The sequence below is a fragment of the Manis javanica genome, chromosome 2, assembly GCF_040802235.1.
Source record: "Manis javanica isolate MJ-LG chromosome 2, MJ_LKY, whole genome shotgun sequence".
Taxonomy (NCBI): domain Eukaryota; kingdom Metazoa; phylum Chordata; class Mammalia; order Pholidota; family Manidae; genus Manis; species Manis javanica.
Genome location: NC_133157.1, coordinates 122,883,557 through 122,909,846, shown reverse-complemented (window position 1 = coordinate 122,909,846; position 26,290 = coordinate 122,883,557). Strand labels below are relative to the sequence as shown.

At 37.9% G+C, this 26,290-nt stretch overlaps 1 protein-coding gene across 3 annotated transcripts in view; it reads left to right on the top strand.

Moving 5' to 3' along the window:
• CCDC3 (coiled-coil domain containing 3) overlaps window positions 1-14,698 on the top strand; it is an 80,521-nt gene extending 65,823 nt beyond the window's left edge. The window contains exons 3-4 of one of the 3 annotated variants that reach the window (XR_012128062.1): window positions 12,529-13,398; window positions 13,959-14,698. Coding sequence is in view for 1 of the 3 variants with exons in the window: in XM_073229305.1 (XP_073085406.1) it covers window positions 12,529-12,804 (276 nt within the window). In the remaining 2 variants the exon portion in view is untranslated. Of the gene's footprint in view, window positions 1-12,528 lie in introns of all 3 variants that reach the window. The other 2 variants (XR_012128061.1, XM_073229305.1) reach the window with 2 other exon arrangements.
• The last annotated feature ends 11,592 nt before the right edge of the window (window positions 14,699-26,290 follow it).

Genomic DNA, 26,290 nt, shown 5'->3' with positions numbered 1-26,290 from the left:
TCCAAGGGGTTGGATTGGTTCCATAAAGTCAACTTTAGTTCCTTACAGCTATCTAATCATATCTGAGTCTATGGACATTTCTCTCAAATATAACATTCCAGTCAAAGTTTTCATAATATAACCAGTGTTTCCAATTCTGTTCAGTTACAAGGAGAACAGTTCTTATTGAACTTAATATATTGCGATAAGTGTACTAAGAGATTACAAACTCTGGAGGGATCAAGTAGGGAGAAAAAGATAAATGCTTCAGTTCAGCTTAAAAAGATTTCATTTACCAAATTGCTATGAGTTACAGCTTAACAGAGAAACTTTCCTTAAATCTGGAAAAAGGAAATGTTAAAAAAAATTGCAATGTTTCAAACAGAAATTCATAAAAATTAAATTCATCCTCCTTAGTTTACTCCCATGTAAATAATTATTCTGCAGATTTTTACCCCATTCAGTTTTATGACAAATACAGGTTTCTGATAACTTCAAGATCACAAGTCCTTTCCATGAATCTCCTTGAAGATGAAGGTGTTTTGCAGGGACTTTTTAAATTTTATTTTATTTTGGTATCATTAATCTACAATTACATGAGCAACATTATGTTTACTAGGGTCCCCCCATCACCAAGTCCCCCCACCTACCCCATTACAGTCACTGTCCATCAGCATAGTAAGATGCTGTAGAATCACTACTTGTCTTCTCTGTGTTGTACAACCCACCCTGTGCCCCCTACATTATGTCTGCTAATAATAATGCCCCCCTTTTTTTCCCTTATCCCTCTCTTCCCACCCATCCTCCCCAGTACCTTTCCTTTTGGTAACTGTTAGTCCATGCTTGGGTTCTGTGATTCTGCTGCTGTTTTGTTCCTTCAGTGTTTTCTTTGTTCTTATACTCCACATATGAGTGAAATCATTTGATACTTGTCTTTCTCTGCCTGGCTTATTTCACTGAGCGTAATACCCTCCAGCTCAATCCATGTTATTGCAAATGGTAGGATTTCTTTTCTTCTTATGGTTGAATAATATTCCAGTATGTATATGTACCACATCTTCTTTATCCATTCATCTACTGACAGACACTTAGGTTGCTTCCATATCTTGGCTATTGTAAATAGTGCTGCGATACACATAGGGGTGCATATGTCTTTTTCAAACTGGGCTGCTGCATTCTTAGGGTAAATTCCTAAGAGTGGAATTCCTGGGTCAAATGGTATTTCTATTTTGACTTTTCTAAGGAACCTCCATACTTTCCACAGTGGTTGAACTAATTTACATTCCCACCAGCAGTGTAGGAGGGTTCCCCTTTCTCCACAACCTCGCCACTATTTGTTGTTGGTCTTTTAGATGGTGGCAATCCTTACTGGTGTGAGGTGATATCTCATTGTGGTTTTAATTTGCATTTTTCTGATGACTAGCGATGTGGAGCATCTTTTCATGTGTCTGTTGGCCATCTGAATTTCTTCTTTGGAGAAGTGTTTGTTCAGATCCTGTGCTCATTTTTTAATTGGATTATTTGCTTTTGGTTTGTTGAGGTGCGTGAGCTCTTTATCTATTTTAGATGTCAGCCCTTTATTGGATCTGTCATTTATGAATATATTTTCCCATACTGTAGGAAGCCGTTTTGTTCTATTGATGGTATCCTTTGCTGTACAGAAGCTTTTCAGCTTGATATAGTCCCACTTGTTCATTTTTGCTTTTGTTTCCCTTGCTCAGGGAGATATGTTCATGAAGAAGTTGCTCATGTTTATGTCCAAGAGATTTTTGCCTATGTTTTTTTCTAGGAGTTTCATGGTTTCATGACTTACATTCAGGTCTTTGATCCATTTCAAGTTTACTTTTGTGTATGGGGTTAGACAATAATCCAGTTTCATTCTCTTACATGTAGCTGTCCAGTTTTGCCAATACCAGCTGTTGAAGAGGTTGTCATTTCCCCATTGTATGTCCATGGCTCCTTTATCATGTATTAATTGACCATATATGTTTGGGTTAATATCTGGACTCTCTATCCTGTTCCACTGGTCTGTGGTCTTGTGCCAGTACCAAATTGTCTTGATTACTGTGGATTTGTACTAGAGCTTGAATTTGGGAAGCGAGATCCCCCCTTCTTTATTATTCCTTCTCAGGATTGTTTTGGCTATTCAGAGTCTTTGGTGGTTCCATATGAATTTTAAAAATATTTGTTCCAGTTTGTTGAAGAATGCTGTTGGTATTTTGATCGGTATTGCACTGAATCTGTGGATTGCTTTAGGCAGGATGGCCATTTTGACAATATTCTTCCTAGCCAAGAGCATGGGATGAGTTTTCATTTATTTGTGTCCTCTTTAATTTCTCTCATGAGTGTCTTATAGTTTTCAGGATATAGGCCTTTCACTTCCTTGGTTAGGTTTATTCCTAGGTATTTTATTCTTTTTGATGCAATTGTGAATGGAATTGTTTTCCTGATTTCTCTTTCTGCTAGTTCATCTTTAGTGTATAGGAAAGCAACAGATTTCTGTGTATTAATTTTGTATCCTGCAACTTTGCTGAATTCTGATATTAGTTCTAGTAGTTTTGGAGTGGAGTCTTTAGGGTTTTTTATGTACAATATCATGTCATCTGCAAATAGTGATAGTTTGACTACTTCTTTACCTCTCTGGATGCCTTGTATTTCTTTGTTTTGTCTAATTGCCGTGGCTAGGACCTCCAGTACTATGTTGAATAACAGTGGGGAGAGTGAGCATCCTTGTCTTGTTCCTGATCTTAGAGGAAAAGCTTTCAGCTTCTCGCTGTTGAGTATGATGTTGGCTGTGAGTTTTTCATATATGGCCTTTATTATGTTGAGGTACTTGCCCTCTATACCCATTTTGTTAAGAGATTTTATCATGAATGGATGTTGAATTTTGTCGAATGCTTTTTCAGCATCTTTGTCCTTCTTTTTGTTGATGTGGTGGATGATGATGATGGATTTTCGAATGTTGTACCATCCTTGCATCCCTGAGATGAATCCCACTTGATCATGATGTATGATCCTCTTGATGTATTTTTGAATTCAGTTTGCTAATATTTTGTTGAGTATTTTTGCATCTATGTTCATCAGGGATATTGATGTGTTGCAGGGACATTTTTTTAAAAGCATTTTGTTGTTGGACAGCTTTGTCTGGGGAGGTTGCTCCCTGTGCACTAGGTGAAACCTCAGTCCTGGGCAGGGGAGAGTCATTGATTATGAATGGATGGCAGCAGCCACAGGCAGTAAAGAGCAAGAACAGAGGGAAGAAAGAAAAGCTCACTGAGTTTCTGCTCAGCATATGGCAGATCCCTACCCAACTCCTAAAGCCTGGGTCACCTAGCATCCAGTGTTTCCTTGGATCTGCACAGCATGGGTACTAAGTCCTACCACCCCAGGATTTGGGGGAGCCACAGAGCTCTGGATGAAGTGAGATTATGTTCTGAGAACTTTCCAAAGGCAAAGAAAGATTGTCATGTAGGCTACTAAAGAGCATGATCATTTAGCTGCAGTCCTGTGTGGGTCATCCAGGTGATGGGAACTTGCACACCCAAATCAGAGCTCTTCGTATCTCCTCCCTACTTGCCTGGAGTAGAACAGAGACAGAGTGAAGACTTGTGCTTAAGTCTGGGAAACAATGAAATGGCAAAGTGCAAAGACACCATTGGAAGAGCACAGAGACAAAATGCAGTAAGTTGAGCAGTGAGAAGGCTTTATTTAAAAAGTACACACTTGAAGAGAGGGGAGTTTGGCAACCTCAGAGAAGAGGTGCACTAAAGGGCTTAGGATTCTGTCTTTTAAGGCTTTCAAGAATGGAGCAAAGGGCTTGGGTGGGGGTTCTTGAGCATAGGCTTGACTTGTCATCTCATGATATCTCTTTCTTCAGTGCAGGACCCTATGTCCTCATCCACAATCAGTCCTCTAGATAATTCTGTAAGATAAACTTAACACAAGGGATTTATTGATCCTGTTCTTTTCTAAGACAGTGATTTCCCTTAAGCACTGAGAACATATCGGTTAGGACTGCTTGCCTTACCTAAAGACAGGTTGTTGGCTTACTGCCAAGGAATATGTTAGGAATCTTACCCGACTCCCTGGTTTTTAAAATGGAATCTTAGCCTTAAGATGGAGTCTCTCTTGCTCTTATGTTGTTTATATCTTGCCATTTTTCATCAGAGGAAGAAAAGTTAATCATGATGCTTGTCCCATGTCCCTGCCCTACTTCAATTTGAGTAAAACAGTAACTGTCTATAAACGACAGAAAACTTGAAAATAACAATGGTTAACTGATGAGAGTTCATTATAATGTAAAGGAATTTGGTTATTTCTGACATGTAACATTTTAAATTACCATACCAGGACAAGTCAGATTTTAGGGGTTTTAATTTCTAGAACAGTTAACATATTTTTACGCAAATATAATCTAGGTTCAGCATCACTTATTTGACAACGTTTCTCATATAATTTAAGATACCAAATAAATAAAACTAGCTCTTTTTTGAGAGGGCATCTCTCATATTTATTGATCAAATGGTTGTTAACAACAATAAAATTCTGTATAGGGGGGTCAATGCTCAATGCACAATCATTAATCCATCTCAAGCCTAGTTCTCATCAGTCTCCAATCTTCTGAAGCATAATGAACAAGTTCTTACATAGTGAACGGATTCTTACATAGTGAATAAGTTCTTACATGGTGAACACTACAAGGGCATTCATCACAGAAACTTTCGGTTCTGATCACACATTATGAACTATAAACAATCAGGTCAAATATGAATATTTGTTTGATTTTTATACTTGATTTATATGTGGATCCCACATTTCTCCCTTTATTATTATTATTATTTTTATTTTTAATAAACTGCTGAAGTGGTAGGTAGATGCAAGATAAAGGTAGAAAACATAGTTTATTGTTGTAAGAGAGCAACTGTAGATGATCAGGTATGTGCCTGTAGACTATGTGCTAATCCGAGCCCCTAGCTCTTTTTTATAAGAAAATCCTCTAACATGTTCCATAGGTCTTCTGGAAAGTCTCAGAGTTAACTAGAGGTAAAAAGGGCCATTAGAATATGATTCTGGGAAGTTGTCAAAAATGCAGAAGATTTGAACTTTTATTTAATAGCAGTTATCAAAGTTTTAGTGGTAATATTAAGTTTTCTAAATAACCAAAGACCTGATTGAGACAACATGAACCACAAGAAATTATTCTGATAATATTAAGAAACAGACTAATAGGTTAGGAAAATTTTGTCCTTTTAGTAGATGAAAGATTCCAGTTTTACATAAGATCATTGATTTTAAAGCTTTCTTTGACACATTTATAATCAATTCATTTTAACATTAGCCAGCCTGATCACATTAAAATTCCTTTTCCACAAACCTTCTACATACAACTTTTCTCATTCAGACTTTGTCCTAAGTTTTCCTGTTTTAACCAGCCTCTCACTTTTTGGACAGAATTTCTTCTCTCTTCAACAAAATTGCATTTTCATACCTCAGACATTCTCTTACCATAAACACACATCTTTTCTTGCATGCAGAGATTTCCCTTATTGTTTCAAGTGGCTTTATTTAAACTTACTAAAAACCTTCATTTCCAGTGAAAACTAAGTCATAAGCAGTTGTGAGCTGCCTGTTACACTAGCATTCTTGAGATTGGCAAATTTATAAATACATTTGATAATTTCTAGAAACATGTGCCTCTTTGTAGTACAATCTACCAAAAAGCACAAAACATGCTTACTAACAGACCTAGTTTCTCTGTAATAAAGAAGCTGAAAGAAGGTAAACCAATAATTGATAATTAACAATCTAGATGTTCAGTTAATTTAACTCATCAGTCATGTTGGGGAAGAAGAAATTTCCTCTACCCCTCGAGGTTCTTCCAGCTGGTCTAAGAATCAAATTGATCTGAGACAAAGTTTAACTACTTACGTACAGGGAGGCCATAGACATGGGTTCCAAAGACAGGGAGAATGAGGTAGGGGGTCTGAGACTTCAAAAGGAAAGAGAACTAATTCACAAGAATATGAAAAGAGTAATAAACAAAATACCTGATGGGCCACACAGAAACAGTGGAGTACAGAGAGAAATTCTAACAGACTTACTACATTCTCTCAGTGCCACACTCAGTTTACATTATAGTATGGCTTCTACAGTGAGAGCTGTCCTCCTGGAGCAGTTCTGTTAGGCAGAAAAATAGATATGAGCCAAGTAGAGAGAGAATAAGGCCAGTAAAGCCCACTAAAAGAGACTCAAAGAGCTAACCAGATAAAACTAGAGTCAGAAGAGACTCAGAGTTAATCAGTTGAAGGTCCAAAGTCAGGAGTAACTTGGAATGCCCAAATATTCCCCAGATAAAGAAAAGTATCTGAGCACAGCCCATGTCTTCATTGTGCCAATTAGATCATGCCATTGTTAAGACTGACTTTAAACAGCTAAAAGGCCCAGTTTATTCTTTAACTTAACCTATATGCTGTTTTTTCCTCCTCCAGCCCCTGATCAAATAATTTGCAGCCTGGGCAGGAGACAAGCATCATGATTAATTTTCCAAACAAGCCCAGATATAAACAGCATAGTAAAAACAGGAAAGATTCCATCTTACAGCTAAGATTGCATTTTAAAACAGAGGAAGTTAAGAGGTAGCATTCTTAACATATTCTTTAGAAAATAGATAATAACTCAACCCACTTTGGGGGCAGGGTAGGTGGTCTTGATTGATATGTTCCCAGAGGGCAGCTGCTATCCTGGGAAGGAACCAGATCAGTAAATTTCTTGTGTTAATTTTGCAGAATTACTTAGAGGACTGATAATAGAAGAGAAGAGACTTAAAGTCTCTCATCAAAGATAAATATCTTGAGACCACTTAACAAGTCTACACCCCCTAGTCTTTTGTCATATTCCTGAAAAATCCTTAACTGCCTATAAAACTCCAGATCCTAACTCTTGGGGGCACCTCTTCTCTGAGCTTGCTCAATTCCCCTTTCTCCAAGTGTGTACGTTTTTGCCTTAAACTTCTCACTGCTCAACTTACAATATTTTGTCTCTGTGCTTTTCCAGTGGTAAGTGTCTTTGTTACTGTACTACTACATTCTAATCCTCCAGATTTAAGCTAAATATTCACTCTCTCTGTCCTATTTCAGGTAAGTAGAGAGGGGCTGCTGAGAGCTCAGATCTGGGCTTGCAAATTACTGTTGCCTGGGTGACCCAGGTGGAACTTCAGCTATATGGTCATGCTCTTTAGTAGCTTGCCTGAAAGTCTCCTTTCTTCCCCACTAAGAAGTTCTGAGAATGTAATCTCTCTCCATCCAGTGCTCTATGGCTTCCCTAAATCCTGGGGTGGTAGGGACTCAGTTCCCATCATGTTGCAGATCCAAGCAGACACTGGATGCCAGGTGACACTGGCTTAAGGAGTTAGCAGGGGATGTGCCCCATGCTGAGTAGCTGTTCAATGAACTTCATCACTCTGTTCTGTCATTTCCTGACACTCTCGCTTTAATGAATTCCTTCCTCACATTGTACTCTGACTTCCCTGCATCTCTGAACCAAATTCCTCCCAACAACTTTAAACTTTTCAACGTTTCAGGGCGCTCCTCTCTGAGGACACCTGCACTTTGTCTCTAAGTGCATAACTTTAAATAAAAGTTTTACTCTGTTTTACTACTGTGTCTCTGCCCTTTAATTCTTTGTTGTGATATGGATAAGAACTGAGGAAAATAAACAACCACCCCCTAACAGTTCCTCTATCTAATTCTTTTTATGCAGTTGGCTAGTGAGAAGTCAAAGTTTCTTTCTAAGTCTTTTGGAGCTTGATCTCAACTTTGAAATAATTTGCATGTTACAATGGCACAGCTTGGGGAGGCCTGCCCTTGGTCCCTAGAATAGCTTCATAAAACTTTTAGGTTTCAAGTTGCCAAAAAGATTTACAAGTTATTTAGATATGTATACCATAATCATTGCTAAAAAGTGCACTGTCCTATTTAGTTTACTCATTCTCGACAACCATGCCTAGATTACCCACAAGAACTTCACTGGACATCAGACAAAGTCAGCCATTCTCCCAAGCCTTTTTTTCTTGAAAGATTTAACAGATAACAACAACTTATTTAGCTTTAAGCAAACCCAAGCAGAATAAAATGTTTTGATTCTAAGGCTGATAAACTTTAAGACATACCTGTTTTAATTAAACCAAACAAATTAGTATTAATACTGAAAAACACTTGGGTTTGTTTCTATCAGAATTTCATTTCTGAAAGTTTTGGAATGGCCAGTTCTTTCAAGCACTTGTATTTAAACCAATTAACTTTAGCAATACCATCCAGAGGTAGAAACAAAAAGTATCTCCCATTTATAACACAGGAACACATACAAGCAGATGCAAAGATTTCATAGTTATTAATATTTGTGGAAATTTTATTTGCCTAATTTCTAAATACTTCCTTTCTCTCACTTTTAAAAATAGAGTATTTCCCCTAAAGTGTGCATGTCAAAGAATCACTCTTCTGTCCAAGAAAAGAAGTTTTATGTGAGTCTTTTGGGCCTTGATTGTTTTCAATTCTGAAATAATCTACATGTCACAATGACACATCTTATGGCATCCTACACCATAACAAAAAAAAAGGTATGTCAGTGTGGAAATCAAAGAGGAAGTAAAAAAATACCTGAAGACAAATCAAGTGTAATGGTTCAAAATTTCTGAGATGCAGCAAAGGCAAGTCTAAGAGGGCATCTTTTAGCAGTGCAGGCCTTACATTAATATGAGAAACAACAAAAATCTCAAACTTCCTAACCTTACATCTAGATAAAGAATAACAAACCCCAAAGTCAGAAAGAAGGAAATAAAAACAACATAAAGATCAGGGAAACTAAGATCTGGTTCCTTGAAAAGTTAAACTTGACAAACATTTAGCCAGACTCATCAAGAAGAAAAAGAGGACTCAAATAAACAAAATCAGAAATGAAAGAGGGAAGTTGCAACTAACACAAAGGATAAGAGTCTATTATGAAAAATTATACACTAACAAATCAGGCAATCTAGAAGAAATGGATAAAGTCCTAGAAACCTATCATTTTCCAAGATTGAATCAAGAAGAAATATAAAAATCTGACCAGACTATTACTAATAATGAAATCAAATTGATAATGAAAAACTCCCTAAAACAATTCCAGGACCAGATGGTTTCACAGGTGAATTCTACCAAACATTTAAAGAAGAATTTGGAGCAGTCTTTCTCAAACTATTTCAAACTCTTCCAAAAATAAAGGAAGAAGGAAATTTCCAAATTCATTCTATGAGTCCAGCATATTACTGTGACAACAAAACCAATACAAAAATAATTGCAGACAAATATTCATGATAAACATAGATGCAAAAATCTTCAACCAGACCAAATTAAAAAATATGTTAAAGGGATAATTCATCATGATCAAGTAAGATTTATTTCAGGGATGTCAGCATGGTTCAATAGCTGCAGATCAAAGAATGTGATATATCACTTTAACAAAATGAGAGCTAAAAATCATATGATCATCTCAGTAGATGCAGAAAAAGCATTTGACAAAATTCAGCAGCAATTCATGATGAAAGTCTCCAAGTGGTATAGAAGGAACACGCCTCAACATAACAGAAGCCCCAAAGCTAATGCTGTATAGTCAATGATGATTTAAGATCAGGAACAATACAAGGATGCCCACTTTCACTATTTCTGCTCAACATAGTACTGGAAGTCCTAGCCACAGCAGTCAGACAAGAAATAAAACTGTCACTATTTGCAGATGACAGGATGCTATGCATAGAAAACCCTAAAGAGTCCACCAAAAACTATCAGAACTAATAAATAAATTCAGTAATGTTTAGGTATACAAATCAATATGTAGAAGTTGGTCACATTTCTGTATGCTAATAATAAGCTATCAGAGAAATTAACAAAACAATCTCATTTACAATTGCATTGAAAAGAATAATATACCTAGGGATAAATCTAACCAAGGAGGTGAAAGACCTGTACTCTGAGAACTAAGGGCATTGAGGCAAGAACCTGAAAATGATACAAATAAATGGGAAGACACACCATGCTTATGCATTCAAAGAATATTGTTAAAATGTCAATACTACCTAATGCAATCTATAAATTTAATGCAATCCCTATCAAAATACCAATAGTATTTTTCACAGAACTAGAATAAAGAATCCTAAAATTGGTATGGAACCACAAATAGCCAAAGCAATATGAAGAAAGAACAACAAAGCTGGACCTGTCATGTTCCTGGATTTCAAATATCACAAAGCTGTAATAATGAAACCAGTATGTTACTGGCACATAAACAGACACATAGATCAATGGAACAGAATAGAGAGCCCAGAAATAAACCCATGGTTATATGATCAGTTAATCTATGACAAGGAAGCAAGATACAATGGACTATATACAAGAGACTGTATTGAAGACAATCTCTTCAATAAATGGTGCTGGAAAAACAACTTTCTTCTACCATATACAAAACTCAAAATGGATTAAAAACCTAAACATAAGACCTAAAAATAAAAACATAGGCAGTAAACTCTCAGACATGAGCCTTAGTAACATGGGAAACAGAAGAAAAGAAACTTTTGTGCAGTGAAGGAAACTAATGCAGTGAAAAGGCAACTTACTGAATGGGAGAATATTATTTGCAAACGATATGTCTGATAAGGATCTAATATCCAAAACATGTAATGAACTCATATAACTCAATAGCAAAAAGCCAAATAATGTGATTAAATAAAGGGCGGAGGCCTGAATAAATATTTTTTCAAAGACAACATACAGGTGGCCAACAGATACATGAAGAGATGCTCAACATCACTAATCATCAGAGAAATGCAAATTAAAAACACTATGAAATAGTGCCTCACACCAACGAGACTATCTGGCATCAAAAATACAAGAAATGGCAAATGTTGGTGACAATGTGGAAGAAAGGGAAACCTTGTACAATGTTGGTGGAAATTTAAATTGGCCTCTGGAAAACAGCATGGGGGTTCCTCAAAAAAAAAAAAAAACTTTTGTTCCATTAGTTCCATTTCTGTGCATTTACCAAAGAAAGAGGAAACACTAATTTGAAAAGAAATATCCACCCCTATGTTTATTGCAGCATTATTTATAATAACCAAAATATGGAAGCAGCCTAGTGTCTATCTGTAAATGAATGGATAAGGAAGATGTGGTATGTATACACAATGGAACATTACTCAGCCAAAAAGAGAATAAAATCTTGCCATTTGCAACAATATGGATGAACCCAGAGAGTATTATGCTAAATGAAAGAAGTCAGAAAAACACATACCATATGATTTCACGTATATGTGGAATCTTAAACAACAAAACAAGTGTCCAAACAGACTCCTAATACAGAGAACAAACTAGTGGTTGCCAGAGGGGATGTGAGTATGGGTGAAATAGGTGAAGGGGATTAAGAGGTATAAACTTTCAGTTACAAATAAGTCACAGGGATAAAAGTAGAGCATAGGGGATATAGTCAGTAATATTGTAATAACTTTGTATGGTGACCAATGGTAACTACAATTTACTATGGTGAACATTTTGTAGTGCACAATTGTCAAATAAATGTTATACACCTGAAATCAATGTCTTATATGTCAACAAAAAATTTTTAAAAGGGCATATGTAGTTGTCATTTTGATAAAGCCAAATTGCTTTCTTGGAAGTTTACAGTCTACCCACAGGTACTGAGAATGCCTATTTCCTCAAATTCTAAGTCTGTGACTCCCCAGTCTGTAAAAAAACAGCAATTCATTATGGCTCCAGTTTGCATTTATATTATGAACAGGACTAAGCTTTTTCTTACGTTTAAGAGATGTTTGTATTTTCTTTCCGGTCAACTTCCAGATTTTTGTGCATTTTTTTGTTTGGGGTTTTGGTCTTTTACTTAGTGATTACAGGTGGTGTTTCATTTTTGGTAGGAGTAACAATACAGAACACTTTTTTCCCCCTTTCGCAAGCCAGTAAGAAACACCTCAGTTTTCAAAAGGGACCCCCACATGCTACCGACCATGAGCGGAGAGTTTCCAGAGGGAAAATGTCCCATCCTCGATGCAGGCGAAGCCCTTTCAGTGGAAACCCTGCAGTGGTCCTCCACGGAGCTAAGCTCTCTTCCAACTCCGTGATCCTCAGGCTTGAGCTTTATTGGAAAATGTTGTAGGCACAGATTAGAATTTAACAGGCAAAACTCCCAAGAGCAGAAAGACTCACCAGCCCCAACTGGGAAGCAATGGTACACAAGTTGAAAAGCTTGCAAAAAGACAAACCATGGTATATCTTAGTAAGACTAAATTCTCCAAGCTACCCAAATATAGAAAGCAAAAGAGAGGCTCTCTTTTATCCGAGGCCAGGGCGTGGCCCACAAGGTGAAGCCAAAGGAGGGGTCATGAGCATTGTCATCCTGGGGTCGGGGACATTGGTCATGTCAGGGTCTGTGCTGGGCAGCATCGGGCAGGCACCCCTTCGGGGGAGGTTTTCTGCGGCTCACCTACCTTTCCCTGGTGTTTTTCCCCAGCTCATGTGCTCCTCAGTGCAGAAGGCCTTGTTTGAGGAGGAGGACCATGTCAAGAAACTGCAGCAGAAGGTGGCCACTCTGGAAAAGCGGAACAAACAGCTCCGGGACCGGGTGAAGAAAGTCAAGAGGTCTTTGCGGCAGGCACGGAAGAACGGCCGCCACCTGGAGCTGGTGAACCAGAAGCTCAGCGAGAAACTGGCAGCCGCAGCCGGTGCCATCCCACACATCAACGCCCTGGGGCAGGAGCCTGCAGGGGCCACCTACCTGCGGGGGTAGCAGGGACTGGGCAGTGGCCTCACCCAACCTGTTGGGGCACGTTGCCTCTTGCCAGGGAGTGAAAGTGATGCTGGGTTTGGTTGTGCGTGTATTTCAAGAAATCTTGTACATTCTATTTTTATTCTGCATTTGGTAGTATGTAGTTGATTTAAAGGGCAAGTCTTGCTATCTCCTTGTTTGCCTCCCTCCTGCCCCTTGTTGGTGCTTGGAAATCTGGAGGCAGTAGGATTCTGGAGTGCCATTTGCTTGCCTGGGGCCTGACCTCAGCTTCCAGAACAGCCTGGAAAATGCACTTAGTGGGGAAGGACATTTTAGAATCTCTAGATGTACAACACAAGAGGTTCAGCCTTTGTTTCAAGAAGAGAGGCAGTGTACCCTCAGCTCTGAGCTCCGGGACAACCATTAGTTTTGAGGAATGATCTCAAGCAAGTCATGGAATTTTCTGGTGTCTCATTTTCCAGCTCTTTGGAAGGAGGATGGCAGCCTTGCAAAGCACCCATGAATGCCTGTAAGCAAACATGTGCAGGGCATTCCTACTCCAGCCAGCCTTTCTTCACAGCTGAGGCATATTAGGACATAATGAGCTCATCACAGGTAAGAGAATTGAGTGGGGCGGCAGAAGGTTAAACAAGATGAATTATACTAGATTTCCAACATCAGCGAGAGAATGCCCATGGGTCACTTTAATATAAAAGGGAATTGCCTTTATGGGCCCATCATATTTCATCAAGCCACATTCATAAACTGGAAGAGCCTGAGCAATATCTCAGCCACTGCTAAATTCTAACTTCTCCAAATTCTAGGTGAGACGGCCCACTGTGATGTGAACTTCTGTTCTATAAAGACACCTCGTTACCTGTTGAGATCAGGTAACCTGCCCTCCTTACTATCCAGGCTCCCAAAAGGCTTGTCCCAGGAAGCTCCAGGTAGTTTCACTGTAAACATCTTTGCCTCAGACATTTTCAGGACAAGGCAATTTTACTGTAAAAGATGAAACCACACTGTCAGCCAGTATTTTATTTCTTCATTGACAAACTTCCCATTTTTATATTACATTAATCTTAGCCTTCATGATGGGGTATATATACAGTGATGAGTAGACATGGTGGTCTTAAAATAGTGAATGACAGCAACTATGTCTATTGACTTGACAGAAAATATGGTGATAAAACTTACTGGAAGTGTGAACTCAGAGAGTGGAAAGCCCGACTGCAAACTGTACTACATGGGAACACCATAACTTACCAGTCACAGTGATAACAAAGCTCAGTTGCAAATGCATTACAGCATTAGCATGTCTTCCACATTTCCCATAGAACTCTGGCACCTCTGTCAATGGGCATGTGACTGTATTCCAAGAATGGATGACTGTGTAGAAGGCTTCCCCAGTGCAACACAAAGCTCAGTTACAAATATGCATCTTAGTGTTTGGAAAATGGGTATCACTCTTAAAATAAAAAAGTAAAAGAGGGACTTAAAAAATGAGATAATAAAACATGAAAAAAATTAAGATTATTTTCTTTCTTTTCTTTTATGGCAACGTAGACTTACAGCCAATTAATTATGTGGCAAAGATGCTTATGGTGAAAATACCAGACATGGTTCTGCTACCATCAGACATGGCTCCAGGCATTCTAATCTCTGCAGCCTTATGCAGACACTTTCCACCCACCAGGACTGTCCACACCCTGGGAGTAATGTTTCCACATCGGTCCACTTGTCATTGTGTCAGGTCCCATATGTGATCAGGGCACTTCACCCTCTTTAGAAAGAGGCCTTTAAAGGTAGTACTTCAGGTAAAAACCAGTGATCATTTCACCATACCCAACACTTGAGCCCTTGACTTAGGCACCTTCAATCAAGTCCCAGTTGTGTTATTAAAAAGTTAGCTAAGTGGCTGTCTCTTGGTTTTCTTCTGATGATGGGCCTCCAAACCAACAAGTTTGCCTTCCCTGCTGTCCCAGGGTGCTGTCCTTCCTATCGAGCATGGCAGTTACACTGTCAGATTTCCATTCTGTTGTTTTTAGGAAAACCATGTCCTTGCTCTGGCAGCCAGTCTGGGGGATAGATCTTGTGTCACTTGAGTCTTGGCGGCAGGGCTGGATAGAATGGGAGCTGTTACTCAGGGGCACATCTCTTCCCAGCTTCTGCCACCCCTTTATTGGCTGTATTCTTCATAGTAAGGGACAACAGAAGGGGTATCCTCTAGTTTATTCTTCCTGGAGGCAATTAAAGGAGTTTTGTTTCCACCCAAGGGAATGACAAGCCTAAGGGCGATTTACAGCCAGTGCTTAGAGGACTGTGGAAGCCGTATCCCTACAGATGCATTATGTCCTGCCTTTTCAATAAATAGGAGCAGTATTTCAGCCACAATAATAAGGCTATGTGTGTTCCTTTGGGGTCAGAGAGATCTCAGGATTTCCAGCTTTGGCCTGGAAAAGCCATTTAGAACCTCTTGGGGATCATCTGTAATTCCTGGGGCATTTAGGAGACTGAGCCCAAGCCTTCTCTTCCATCCCCCTTGGATGTGGCCAAAACCTGTCTCTCCCAGGATGCCCATCTCTCAGCACACCTGCAGAAAAGCAGTGTCTTCCTGGTCTGTTCCACGCAGGGGACAAGCCGTTCATTAATCAACGTCTTCACAAACACACTTGCATCTCTTGCCACATGGAGTGCCCAGGTCTCTGTTACCTGCTGCATGGCTATCTTACTGTGGCCCTTGCCACTTGTTCATTATACTAGTAGGAATTTTTTATGCAAGAAAAATCTGTGAATTGTCAGAACTTGACACACTTGAGCCAATCTGTTGTAGCACCATCTCTGAGACGCTGGCCCTCGTTCAGTTCTGCTGGCCCACTGACTTTTCCAAAGTTGCAAATAAGCAAGAAACAGATAAATAGTATCTAGAATCTTTACATTACAGCTCCCTGAGGCACAAGCTGTTAGTATGTGTGGGGAGGTTTCCGGGGCCTGCACAGTGTGTCTTAAGGTGAAGCCTTTGCTAGACTCCAGCTTGAGCCACTATCTTACTGCTATTGCTACCTCACCCCCTTTTCAAACACCAGGCTGCGTCCCACACTTTTGGTACCTTCCTGGCAGAAGTTCACAGAGGTTCTCACTTCGGTGGTGCAAGGCCCTACCTTTCTTTGGGGAGAGAACACAAACTCAGATCACAGTGACTTTGAATCAAATTGTTGGCTCAGCAACAGTCCATACTCTATGATGATTTAAAAAAAATCAAATACCCAGTATGTATTAGGCTCTTTAATCCATGTTATCTCATCTGATCTTCCTAATAATCTTATAAAGTAGAGGTCCTTATCCATGTTCCACAAGAGGAATCTAAGGCTTCAAGAGATTAAATTGTCCAATGAACACAACTAGGATAGCTGACCATTCAAGAATTTTACTCCATCTGCCTTTCTGTACTTCCTCATCTGTAAAATGGGGATAATCATCCTACCTCCAAGGCTGTACAGAGGCTTGAATAAAATTATTCATATAAATGCTTAGCACCATGCCAGACATTCCACAAGCAAGCCTTAATAGATATTACTTAATGGTTTTTGTTTCTAATATTCACCAGAAAGCCCCAATGAATGCCAGAAATAAGAGTATTTGGTGGGATTCCAGGTCATTTTCTGTCAATCTTAAACTCTAGCCCCCTTCCAGTGGCCACGCAATAGCTCCAGCTCTTTTTCACTTTCCTCACTTCTGAGACACCTTTTCTTTCACACGCAGTAGTTAGTTGTTCCTCCAAATTTACCAAGAAAATACAATCCCTCAGAAATGTGTTGTCTCAGCTTCCCAGCACATCGCTCACGTGGTCTAGTTTCTCCCATCCTTCTCTCCTCCCTCCCATCTCAAAGGGAGTCACATCCCTCCCACTCCATCCAGGGCTAAGCCCTTTCCCTGTTACCTTGAGTTTATATTGGTCCTCTTGAAACCTGGCTCCACCAGTGTGCCCTCTTTTATCATGAATCTTCTCCTCTCTGGCTTCTCCTCCCCTTATCCTCAGATCTCCCCATCCGAAGAAAACACTGACAATGTAGTTTACAAAGTACTGAAGCAATTGTTAGAGATGGTGAGACAGAAGGCTCCTGAACTTGCCTCCTTCCACAGACACACCAAGTGAACAGGTACACCTGGAGCATTTCCCTCTGAAAGAAATCCAGGAACTAGCCGAGTGACTAACACAGTGGGGGTGTAAGAAAATATTCACTTGGAAATGATCAGGAAAGGCTGAGACACTCTCTTGCCATGAACCCCACTTATAGCATAGCACCATACAATCAGGAGGGAATCCCCAAATCATCAAGCTTCTTGATGAATGAAGGGTTTGGGTCCCACATCTACAACCCCAACTTTGAAGACTCACGTTGAGAGATAAGCCCTCAAAACACCCATCTCTGAAAGTCAATGGGATTTATATCCACAAGACCCACAGGAGCATAGCAAACAAAGGGAAGCAGTTATTAACAGGCACAAGCTTTGACTTCAGCTATCACCTCAGGGTTAGTGCAGAGGGAGCAGGCAAAAGATACCCATCTATTGGTCTTTATTTGGATACTTTAAAGCTGTTGCTTGGAATGAGGGTTCAAGATATTGGTGTAGTAATACCTTGTGCTCACCCCTCAACACCCAGCAAATCTATAACCACATAGGGAATAATTCCCTCTGAGAGGTCCTAGAAACTGGATGAACAGAGATTTCACAGCAAGGGACAGAACTGAAATGGATAGAGCAGCAGGGATACAGTCTCACTAAGGAGGAAACCATACGCCAGGCATAGTGTGCCATGGTTGGGAGAGATCTCAAAGGTACAGAACTTTTCCCTGAGGAACAAGATTTTGGAGCTCCACATCAGGTACCCCAGTCTTTATTTCTTTCCTGAGGAACTTTCTTTCTTTCCCTGAGAAACAAGATACTGGAGCTCTACCCCAGTACCCTAGATCCTGCACAGGAGAGATGAGCCCCCCAAACATCTGTCTTTGAAAACCAACAGAGAATACATCCAGGAAAACTACAGAAAAGGAAGGAAAGGAAAACCCACTCATAAAAGGCTTATGGGTAGACTCATTCAACCTGGAAACCAGCACAAAAGCATCAGATAGAAAAGCACATAGATCTTAGGTGAAGGTCAGCCATTTACTACTCTTGGAGCACTTGCTAGGGAGACAGGGAGCAGCTAGGACCCTCTCTAGGAAATGAGATACTGGCAGCAGCCACCTTTGCTGTCTCATTCTTCTGTGCTGATCCTGGCACTGGTGGGCACCATTTTGCACTCTTCCCTCTATACTTCTAGTGCCAGGGCTGCACCCCACTGTGCATCCACACAACCCTGTACCTCAAAGCCAACAAGCTGGTAACTGCACACACTAGTCTGCCTGTAGAAGTCAAAGCCTGGCCTCACAACCAGTTAGGCTAGGGGCCAGCCCTGCCCACCAATGCACCTGCATAGTTATGGCCACCACAACAGGAGGATGCATGCGGTCTCCCCGCGGGGGACACTCCTGGAGCACCTGGCTCTCGTAAACTGGGGGCTTCTGCTTCTGGCTTTCAAAGAACACCTCCTGAATAAGGCTTCTCCTTCAAGATCAGGAGATGTAGCCGAACTACCTAATATATAGAAATGAACACAGAAAAATGAGATAAATATGTTCCAAGCAAAAGAACAAGATAAAACTTCAGAAAAAGAATTAGGTGAAACAGAGATAACAACCTACCCAATAAAGAGTTCAAAGTAATGGTCATAAAGATTGCTTGCTGGACTCAGGAGGAGACTTGATGAACACAGTTAGAATTTCAACAAAGATAGAAAATATGAGAAAGTACCAATCAGCTTCCTTATACAACAACAGAAATGAAAAGTACAGTAGAGGGAATCAATAGACTAGATGATACAGAAGAACAGATGACTAATGTAGAAGACAACAGTGAAAAGCACCCAAATTGAACAGCAGAATGAAAAAATAATTTTTTAAATTAGGACAGTTGAAAGGATATCTGGGGAAACTTCAAGCATACTAACATTTATATTATAGGGGTTCCAGAAGGCAGAAGACTTATTTGAAGAAATAATAGCTGAAAACTTCCCTAACCTAGGGAAGGAAGAAGACATCAGGTTCAAGAATCACAGAAAGTCCCAAATAAGATGAACCCAAAGAGGTCGAAACCAATTTTGATACACATTATAACTAAAATATTAAAAATGAAAGATAAAGACAGAATCTTAAAAGCAGCAAGAGAAAAGCAATTAGTTACATATATGTGAACCCCCTAAGACTGTCAGTTGATTTTTTCCATCAGAAACTTTACAGGCAGGAAGGGAGAGGCAATGATATATTCAAAGTGTTGAAAGGGAAAAGCTTATAACCAAAATAATCTATGTGTTACAATTATCACTAAGAGTTATTATAGGGAATGCTTTAAGCAGAAAGGCCATAAAGAAGTTTAAAAACATTTTTAAAAATCTTGCTGGTAAAGGCAAACATATATTAAAGGTAGTATATCAACCACTCATAAAGCTAGTGGGAAAGTTAAAAGACAAAGGTAGTAAAATCAACTATATCTAAAATAAGTTGGATACACAAAATAAAAACATGTAAAATATAATATAAAAAAATTGTAAAAGGAAGGAATAAAGATCAGAGAAGAAATAAATGAAATAGAGAATAAAAAACAATACAAAAGATCAAAGAAACTAAGAGCTGGTTGTTTGAAAAGATAACAAAACTGCTAAACTGTTAGCTCTACTCAACAAGAAAAAGAGGCTCGAGGTCAGAAATGAAGGAGGAAGAGCTACAGCTGACTACAGAAATATAAACAACTATGAGATCACTATGAAAAATTATATGACAACAAACTTTGAGGAAATGGATAAATTCCTAGAAACATGCGATCTCCCAAGATTGAACCCAGAAGAAATAGAAAATCTGAACAGACTGATTATTAGTAATGAAATTGAGGTGGTAATAAAAACAAACATCCCAACAAACACAAATCCAGGACCAGATGGCTTCATAGGAGAATTCTATCAAACTTTTAAAGAAGAGTTAATACCTATTATCAAACTATTTCAAAAAATTGAAGAAGGAAAGCTTCCTCTTCATCTATGAGGCTAGCATCACCTTGATACCAAAACCAGATAAAAATGCTATAAAAAAAGATAATTGCAGACCCATATCCCTTATGTTGAGAGGCAAAAATCTTCATCAAAATCTTAGCAAACTTAACTCAAAAATACATTAAAAGGATCATTCACCACAGCCAAGTGGGACTTTTTCCAGGGATGCAAGGATGTTCAAAACCTGCAAATCAATGTGATATGCCAAATTAACAAAAGGAAGGATAAAAACCATATGGTCATCTCAATAGATGCTGGAAAAACATTTGACAAAATTTAGCATCCATCCATAAAAACTCTTAATAAGGTGGGCATAGAAGGAACATATCACAACATAATAAATGTTATATATGACAAACCCTTAGCTAAACATCATACTCAATGGTGAAAAGCTGAAACATTTTCCTCTAAGATCAGGAACAAGACGAGGATGCCCACTCTCATCACTTTTATTCAACATAGTACTGCAACATTGCTATTCCATAGCAATCAGATAAGAAAAATAAAAGGCATCCAAATTGGTAAGGAAGAAGTAAAACTGCCACTAGTTGGACATGATATTATATATAGAAAACCCTAAAGATGCTATCAAAAAATGATTAGAGTTAAGAAGTTAATTCAGTAAAGTCACAGGATACATAATCAGTATACAGAAATCTATTGCATTTCTATATACAATTAGTGAACTAACAAAGAGAAATTAAGAAATCAATATTGTTTACAATGACACCAAAAAGAATAAAATACCTAGGAATAAATTTAACCAAGGAGATGAAAGACATGTACTCTGAAAACTGTAAGACACTGATGAAAGAAACTGAAGACACAAATGAATGGAATGCTATTCCATGCTCATGGATAGGAAGAATTAATATTGTTAAAATGGCCATACTGTCCAAAGCTACTAATAGATCTAATGCAATCCCCATCAAAATCCCAATGGCACCTTTCAATGAACTAGAGCAAGTAATCCTAGTGTGTTTAGATTCACAAAAGACCCCCAATAGCCAAAGCAATCTTGAGAAGGAACAAAGCTGGGGGTAGCATCTGCCCTGATTTCAAACCCTATTACAAAGCTACAGTAGTCAAAATAGTATTGGCAGAAGAACAGACATAGATCAATGAAACAGAAGCCCATAAATAACCCATGCTTATATGGTCGATCAATATTTGACAAAGGAGGCAAGACTATACAATGGGGAAAAGACAGTCTCTACAAATAGTGTTGGGAGAGCCGGACAGCTACATGCATAAGAATGAAGCCAGATCACTGTCTTACACTATACACAAAAATAAACTCAAAATGGATTAAAGACCTAAATATAAGGCCTGATGCCATAAAACTCCAAGAAGAAAACATAGGGAGTAAATGTTTGACCGTTAGCATTAGTAATTTCTTTCTGGATATGTCTCCCCAGGCAAGGGAAACAAAAGCAAAAATAAACAAGTGGAACTACATCAAACTAAAAAGCTTCTGCACAGGAAAGGAAACTACTATCAACAAAATATAAAGGCAACCTACTATATGGGAGAATATATTTGCAAGTTGTATATATAAGGGACAAACATCCAAAATATATAAAGAACTCATACAACTCAACACCAAATAATAATAATAATAATAATAATAATAATAATAATAATAATACAATTAAAAAATAGGAAGAGGACCTGAATAGACATTTTTCCAAAGAAGACATACAGATGGCCAGCAGACGTAATAAAAGATGCTCAACATTACTAACCATCAACCATCAGGGAAGTAAAAATCAAAACCGCAACAAGTTACCTCACACCAGTCAGAACAAGAAATAAGTTTTGGTGAGGATGGGAAGAAATGGGAACCCTCATATATCATTGGTAAGATTGTCAATTGCTGTATCTACTATGGAAAGGAGTATGGAAGTTTCTTTAAAAATGAAAAATAGGAATATTATATAACTCAGCAATTCCACTTCTGAGAATTTACCTGAAGAAAACAAAATCACTGATTTGAAAAGACATATGCACCTCTATATTCATTACAGCATTATTTTCAGTTGCCAAAATATAGAAGAAACCTAAATGTCCTTTGATAGATGAATGGATAAAAAAGATGTGGCACATATATAATGGAATATTACTCAGCTGTAAAAAGTATGAAATCTTGCCATTTGTGGCCATGGTTGGACCTAGAGGGTATTAGGCTAAATGAAATAAACAGAGGAAAACAAATACTATATAATTTCAGTTACATGTGGCATCTAAAAATAACACAAACAAAACAAGTAGATTCAGACACAGAGAACAGACTCATGGTTGCCATAGGGGAGGAGAGTGGGGGGATGGGTGAAATAGATGAAGGGGGAAAAATGAGAATGTCAAAAATAAAAAAAATGTGTGTGCAGACACATATTTGCAAAACACATGGATGGAGGAGTAAAAATATATTGCTTTTAAAGTGAATGAGAACATAAGTGACCACCAACTTAAGACTGCTATATACATAGGTTGTTATATATAAGCCTTGTGGTAACCACAAACTAAAAATCTATAATAGATACACAAAAAATAAGCAGAGAAGAATCCAAACACAACACTAAAGAAAGCTGCCAAATTGTAAGGGCAACAAAAGACCGAACAGAGGATTACAAAAACAAAACAATTAACAAAATGAAAATACATACCTATCGATAATTACTTTAAATATAAATACACTAAACAATCAAAACACATATGGTGGCTTAATGGATTTAAAAAAAACCATCCAAAAAAAAAAAAAAAAGACCATCTAACAGCTGCCTACAAGAGACTCACTTTAGATTTAAGGACACAAACTGAAAGTGAAAGGATGGAAGAAATATTCCATGGAAATGAAAAGAAAGCTAGGGTAACAATACTTATAGTAGACAAAATAGACTTTAAAACAAAGGGTGTAAAATGAGACAAAGAAGGGAATTGCATAATAATAAAGATATCAATCCAACAACCCACTTTCTTACACCATATACAGAAATACACTAAAAATGGAAAAAAAGACCTAAATGTGAGACCTGAAACCATAAAACTCTTAGAAGAAAACTTAGGCAGTAAGCTTGATATCAATCCTAGCAATACTTTTTTTGATATGTCTTCTTATTATTATATTATATAATATTATATAATATTAAGGCAAGGACAGCAAAAGCAAAAATAAACTGTTGGGACTACATTAAACAAAAGCATTTGCACAACAAAGGAAACTATCAACAAAATGAAAAGGCTACCTACTGTATGGGAGAATATATTTGCAAAAGATATATCTGATAAAGGGTTAACATCCAAAATATATAAAGAACTCATATAATTCAGTATCAATAAACAATCTAATTAAAAATGGGCAGAGGATCTGAAGAGACATTTTTCCAAGGAAGACATACAGATGGCTAACTGACACATGAAGAAATGCTCAACATCATTAGCCATCTGGGAACTGCAAATCAATACACAATGAGATATCACCTCACACCTGTCAGAATGGCTATTTTCAAAAAGACAATAAATAACTAGTGTTAGGGAGGATGAGAAAAGAGAATTCTTGTGCATTGGTAGAAATGTAAATTGGTGCAGCCAGTATAGATGTTCCTCAAAACATTAAAAACTGAACACATCATGGTCCAGCAATTCCACTTCTAGGTATTTATCCAAAGAAAATGAAAACACTAATTCAAAACATCATAGGCACCCCTATACTTATCATAGCATTATTTTCAATAGCCCAGATATGGAAACAACCTTAGTGTCCACTGATAGATGAATGTATAAAGAAGATGGGGATGTATATATAATGGATATACTCAGCTATAAAAAAGAAAGAAATCTTGCCAATTGTGACAGCATGGATGGACATAGTGGGTATTATGCTAAGTGAAGTAAGTTAGACAAGAAAAGACAAATACTGTATGATTTCACTTATATGTGAAATCTACAAAAAAAAAAAGGAAGAAACCAAACAGGCTGATGGACACAGCAAATAAACTTCTGGTTGTCAGAGGGGAGGTGGGTGTAGGGGATATACAAGGTAAAGAGGATTAAAAAGTACAAACCCCCAGTTAAAATAAATAAAACATAGGGATATAGGGATATTACATTTAGCATAGGGAATATAGTGGATAATATTTTAACAACTTTGTATGGAGACAGATGGTATCAAATTGCTATGCTGTACACTTGAAAAGGATACAAGATTGTATATTGATTGTTTTTCAACAAAAATAATAAAAATTGCTGCCTGAGGGCCAGGCTTATAATTTAGCATGCATCTAGGGGCTGTGATCCTCCCCAAACACCAGGGAAGCCAGTGGACACCAACCCTACCCTCTCCCTCTAGCCCACTTTCAGTATCTCCCTGGAAATAACTTGTGCATATCTGTACCTCAGCTTTTGTGGCTGCTGGGAGACAGGTTCCCAGTCACCTGGCTCTGACAACACCAGGGCTTTCATTCAGGAACCCCACAGGACTATAGCAAAAAGGCAGTTTTTAGCTGGTTATTCCCCACTAGGGCTCAGCATAGAGGGAGCTGACAGAAATTCCTTTTCCCCATTCTTTCCCTAAAAGGAGTCTATTTGCATGCTTCAAAAGCTGCTGCCTGCAGGTCAGCTTCTAATTTATCATGCACCTCAGGGGCGACTGCAATCATAAGAATCATAAGAGACTGCATTGATTATATGCCAACAAATTGGACGACCTAAAAGAAACATGTAAGTTCCCTAAAATGATACCTACTAAGATTGAATCATGAAAAAATAGAAAATATGAATAGAACAATTACTAGTAAGGACATGTGTCAGTTACCAAACACTTCCCAACCAATAAAATTCCAATACCAGATGGCTTCACTGGTGTATTCTTTCAAGCATTTAAAAATAATAACTCCTAACAATCTTCTCAAATTCTTCCCCCCAAAATAGGAGAACATTTCTGAAATGATTTGATGAGGCTAGACTTACCTGATACCAAAATCAGATACTACAAGAAATGAAAATTACAGACCAATATCCCAGATCAAAATACATGCAAAATCCTCAACAAAATATTAGTAAAATGAATTCAAGAATACATTAAAAGGATTACACAATATGATTAAATGGAATTTAGTCCAGGGATACAAGGATGATTCAATATCCATAAATCAATCAATGTGATATACATATTTAAAAAATCAAATATATAAATGATATTATCAACCTCAATCAATGCAGAAAACAGTATTTGACATCCATTTATAATAAAAACTCTCAACAGAGTGGTTACAGAGGGAACATACCTCCACATAATGAAGGCTATAAATGACAAGTCCAAGGCTAACATATACTCAATGGTAAAAAGTTAAAAGCTTTTCCTCCATGATTAGGAAGACAAGGATGCCCACTATGACTATTTTATTCTAGCATATATTCAATAAGTATGAGAAATCCTAGCCTTTAAACTAGGCAAGAAAAGAAATCAGATTCAAAGAAGTAAAACTGTCTCTATTTGCAGATGAAATGCTATTCCTATAGAAAACCCTAAAGAATCCACCAAAAAACTATTAGAGTAACAAATATCAAAACACAGGATACAAAAATTAGTTGTAGTTTTATCCACTAATACTGAAATAGCCAAAATAAAAATTGAGGAAACAATTCCATTTACATTTGCACCAAAAAGACTAAAATACCTAGGAATATATTTTTCTAAGGATTTTTACTGTATGCTGAAGCTGTAAGACACTGATGAAAGAAATTGAAGATGACAGAAATAAATGGATATTCCATGATATTGGATTGGAAGAATATCATTAAAATGTCCATACTACCCAAAAGGATCTATAGATTTCATCCCATCTAAGTTCCAATGAATTTTTCACAGAAATAGAACAGACAATTCTAGAATTTGTATAGAACCACAAAAGACCCCAAGTAGCGAAAGTAATGTTGAGCAGTAAGAATAAAGCTGGAGGCACTATGCTTCCAGATTTCAAACTATATCACAAAGCTACAGTTATGAAAACAGTAAGGTGTTGGTATTAAAAACAGACACCTAGATCTATGGAACAGAATAGAGAGCTCAGAAATAACCCCACATATGTATGGTCAATTTATGATGAAGGAGCCAAGAATATGCAATGGGAAAAAGATAATCACTCTCAATAAATGGTGCTGGGAAAACTGGACAGCCACACAGAAAAGAATGAAGCTGGAATGGTATCTTAACAAAAATCAACTCAAAATGGATTAAAAATTTGAATGTAAAACCTGGAATCATGAAACTTCTTGGAAAAAACATAAGGGGTAAGCTCTTGGCCATCAGTCTTAGCAAAGGCTTTTTGGATTTGAGACCAAAAGCAGAGGCAACAAAAG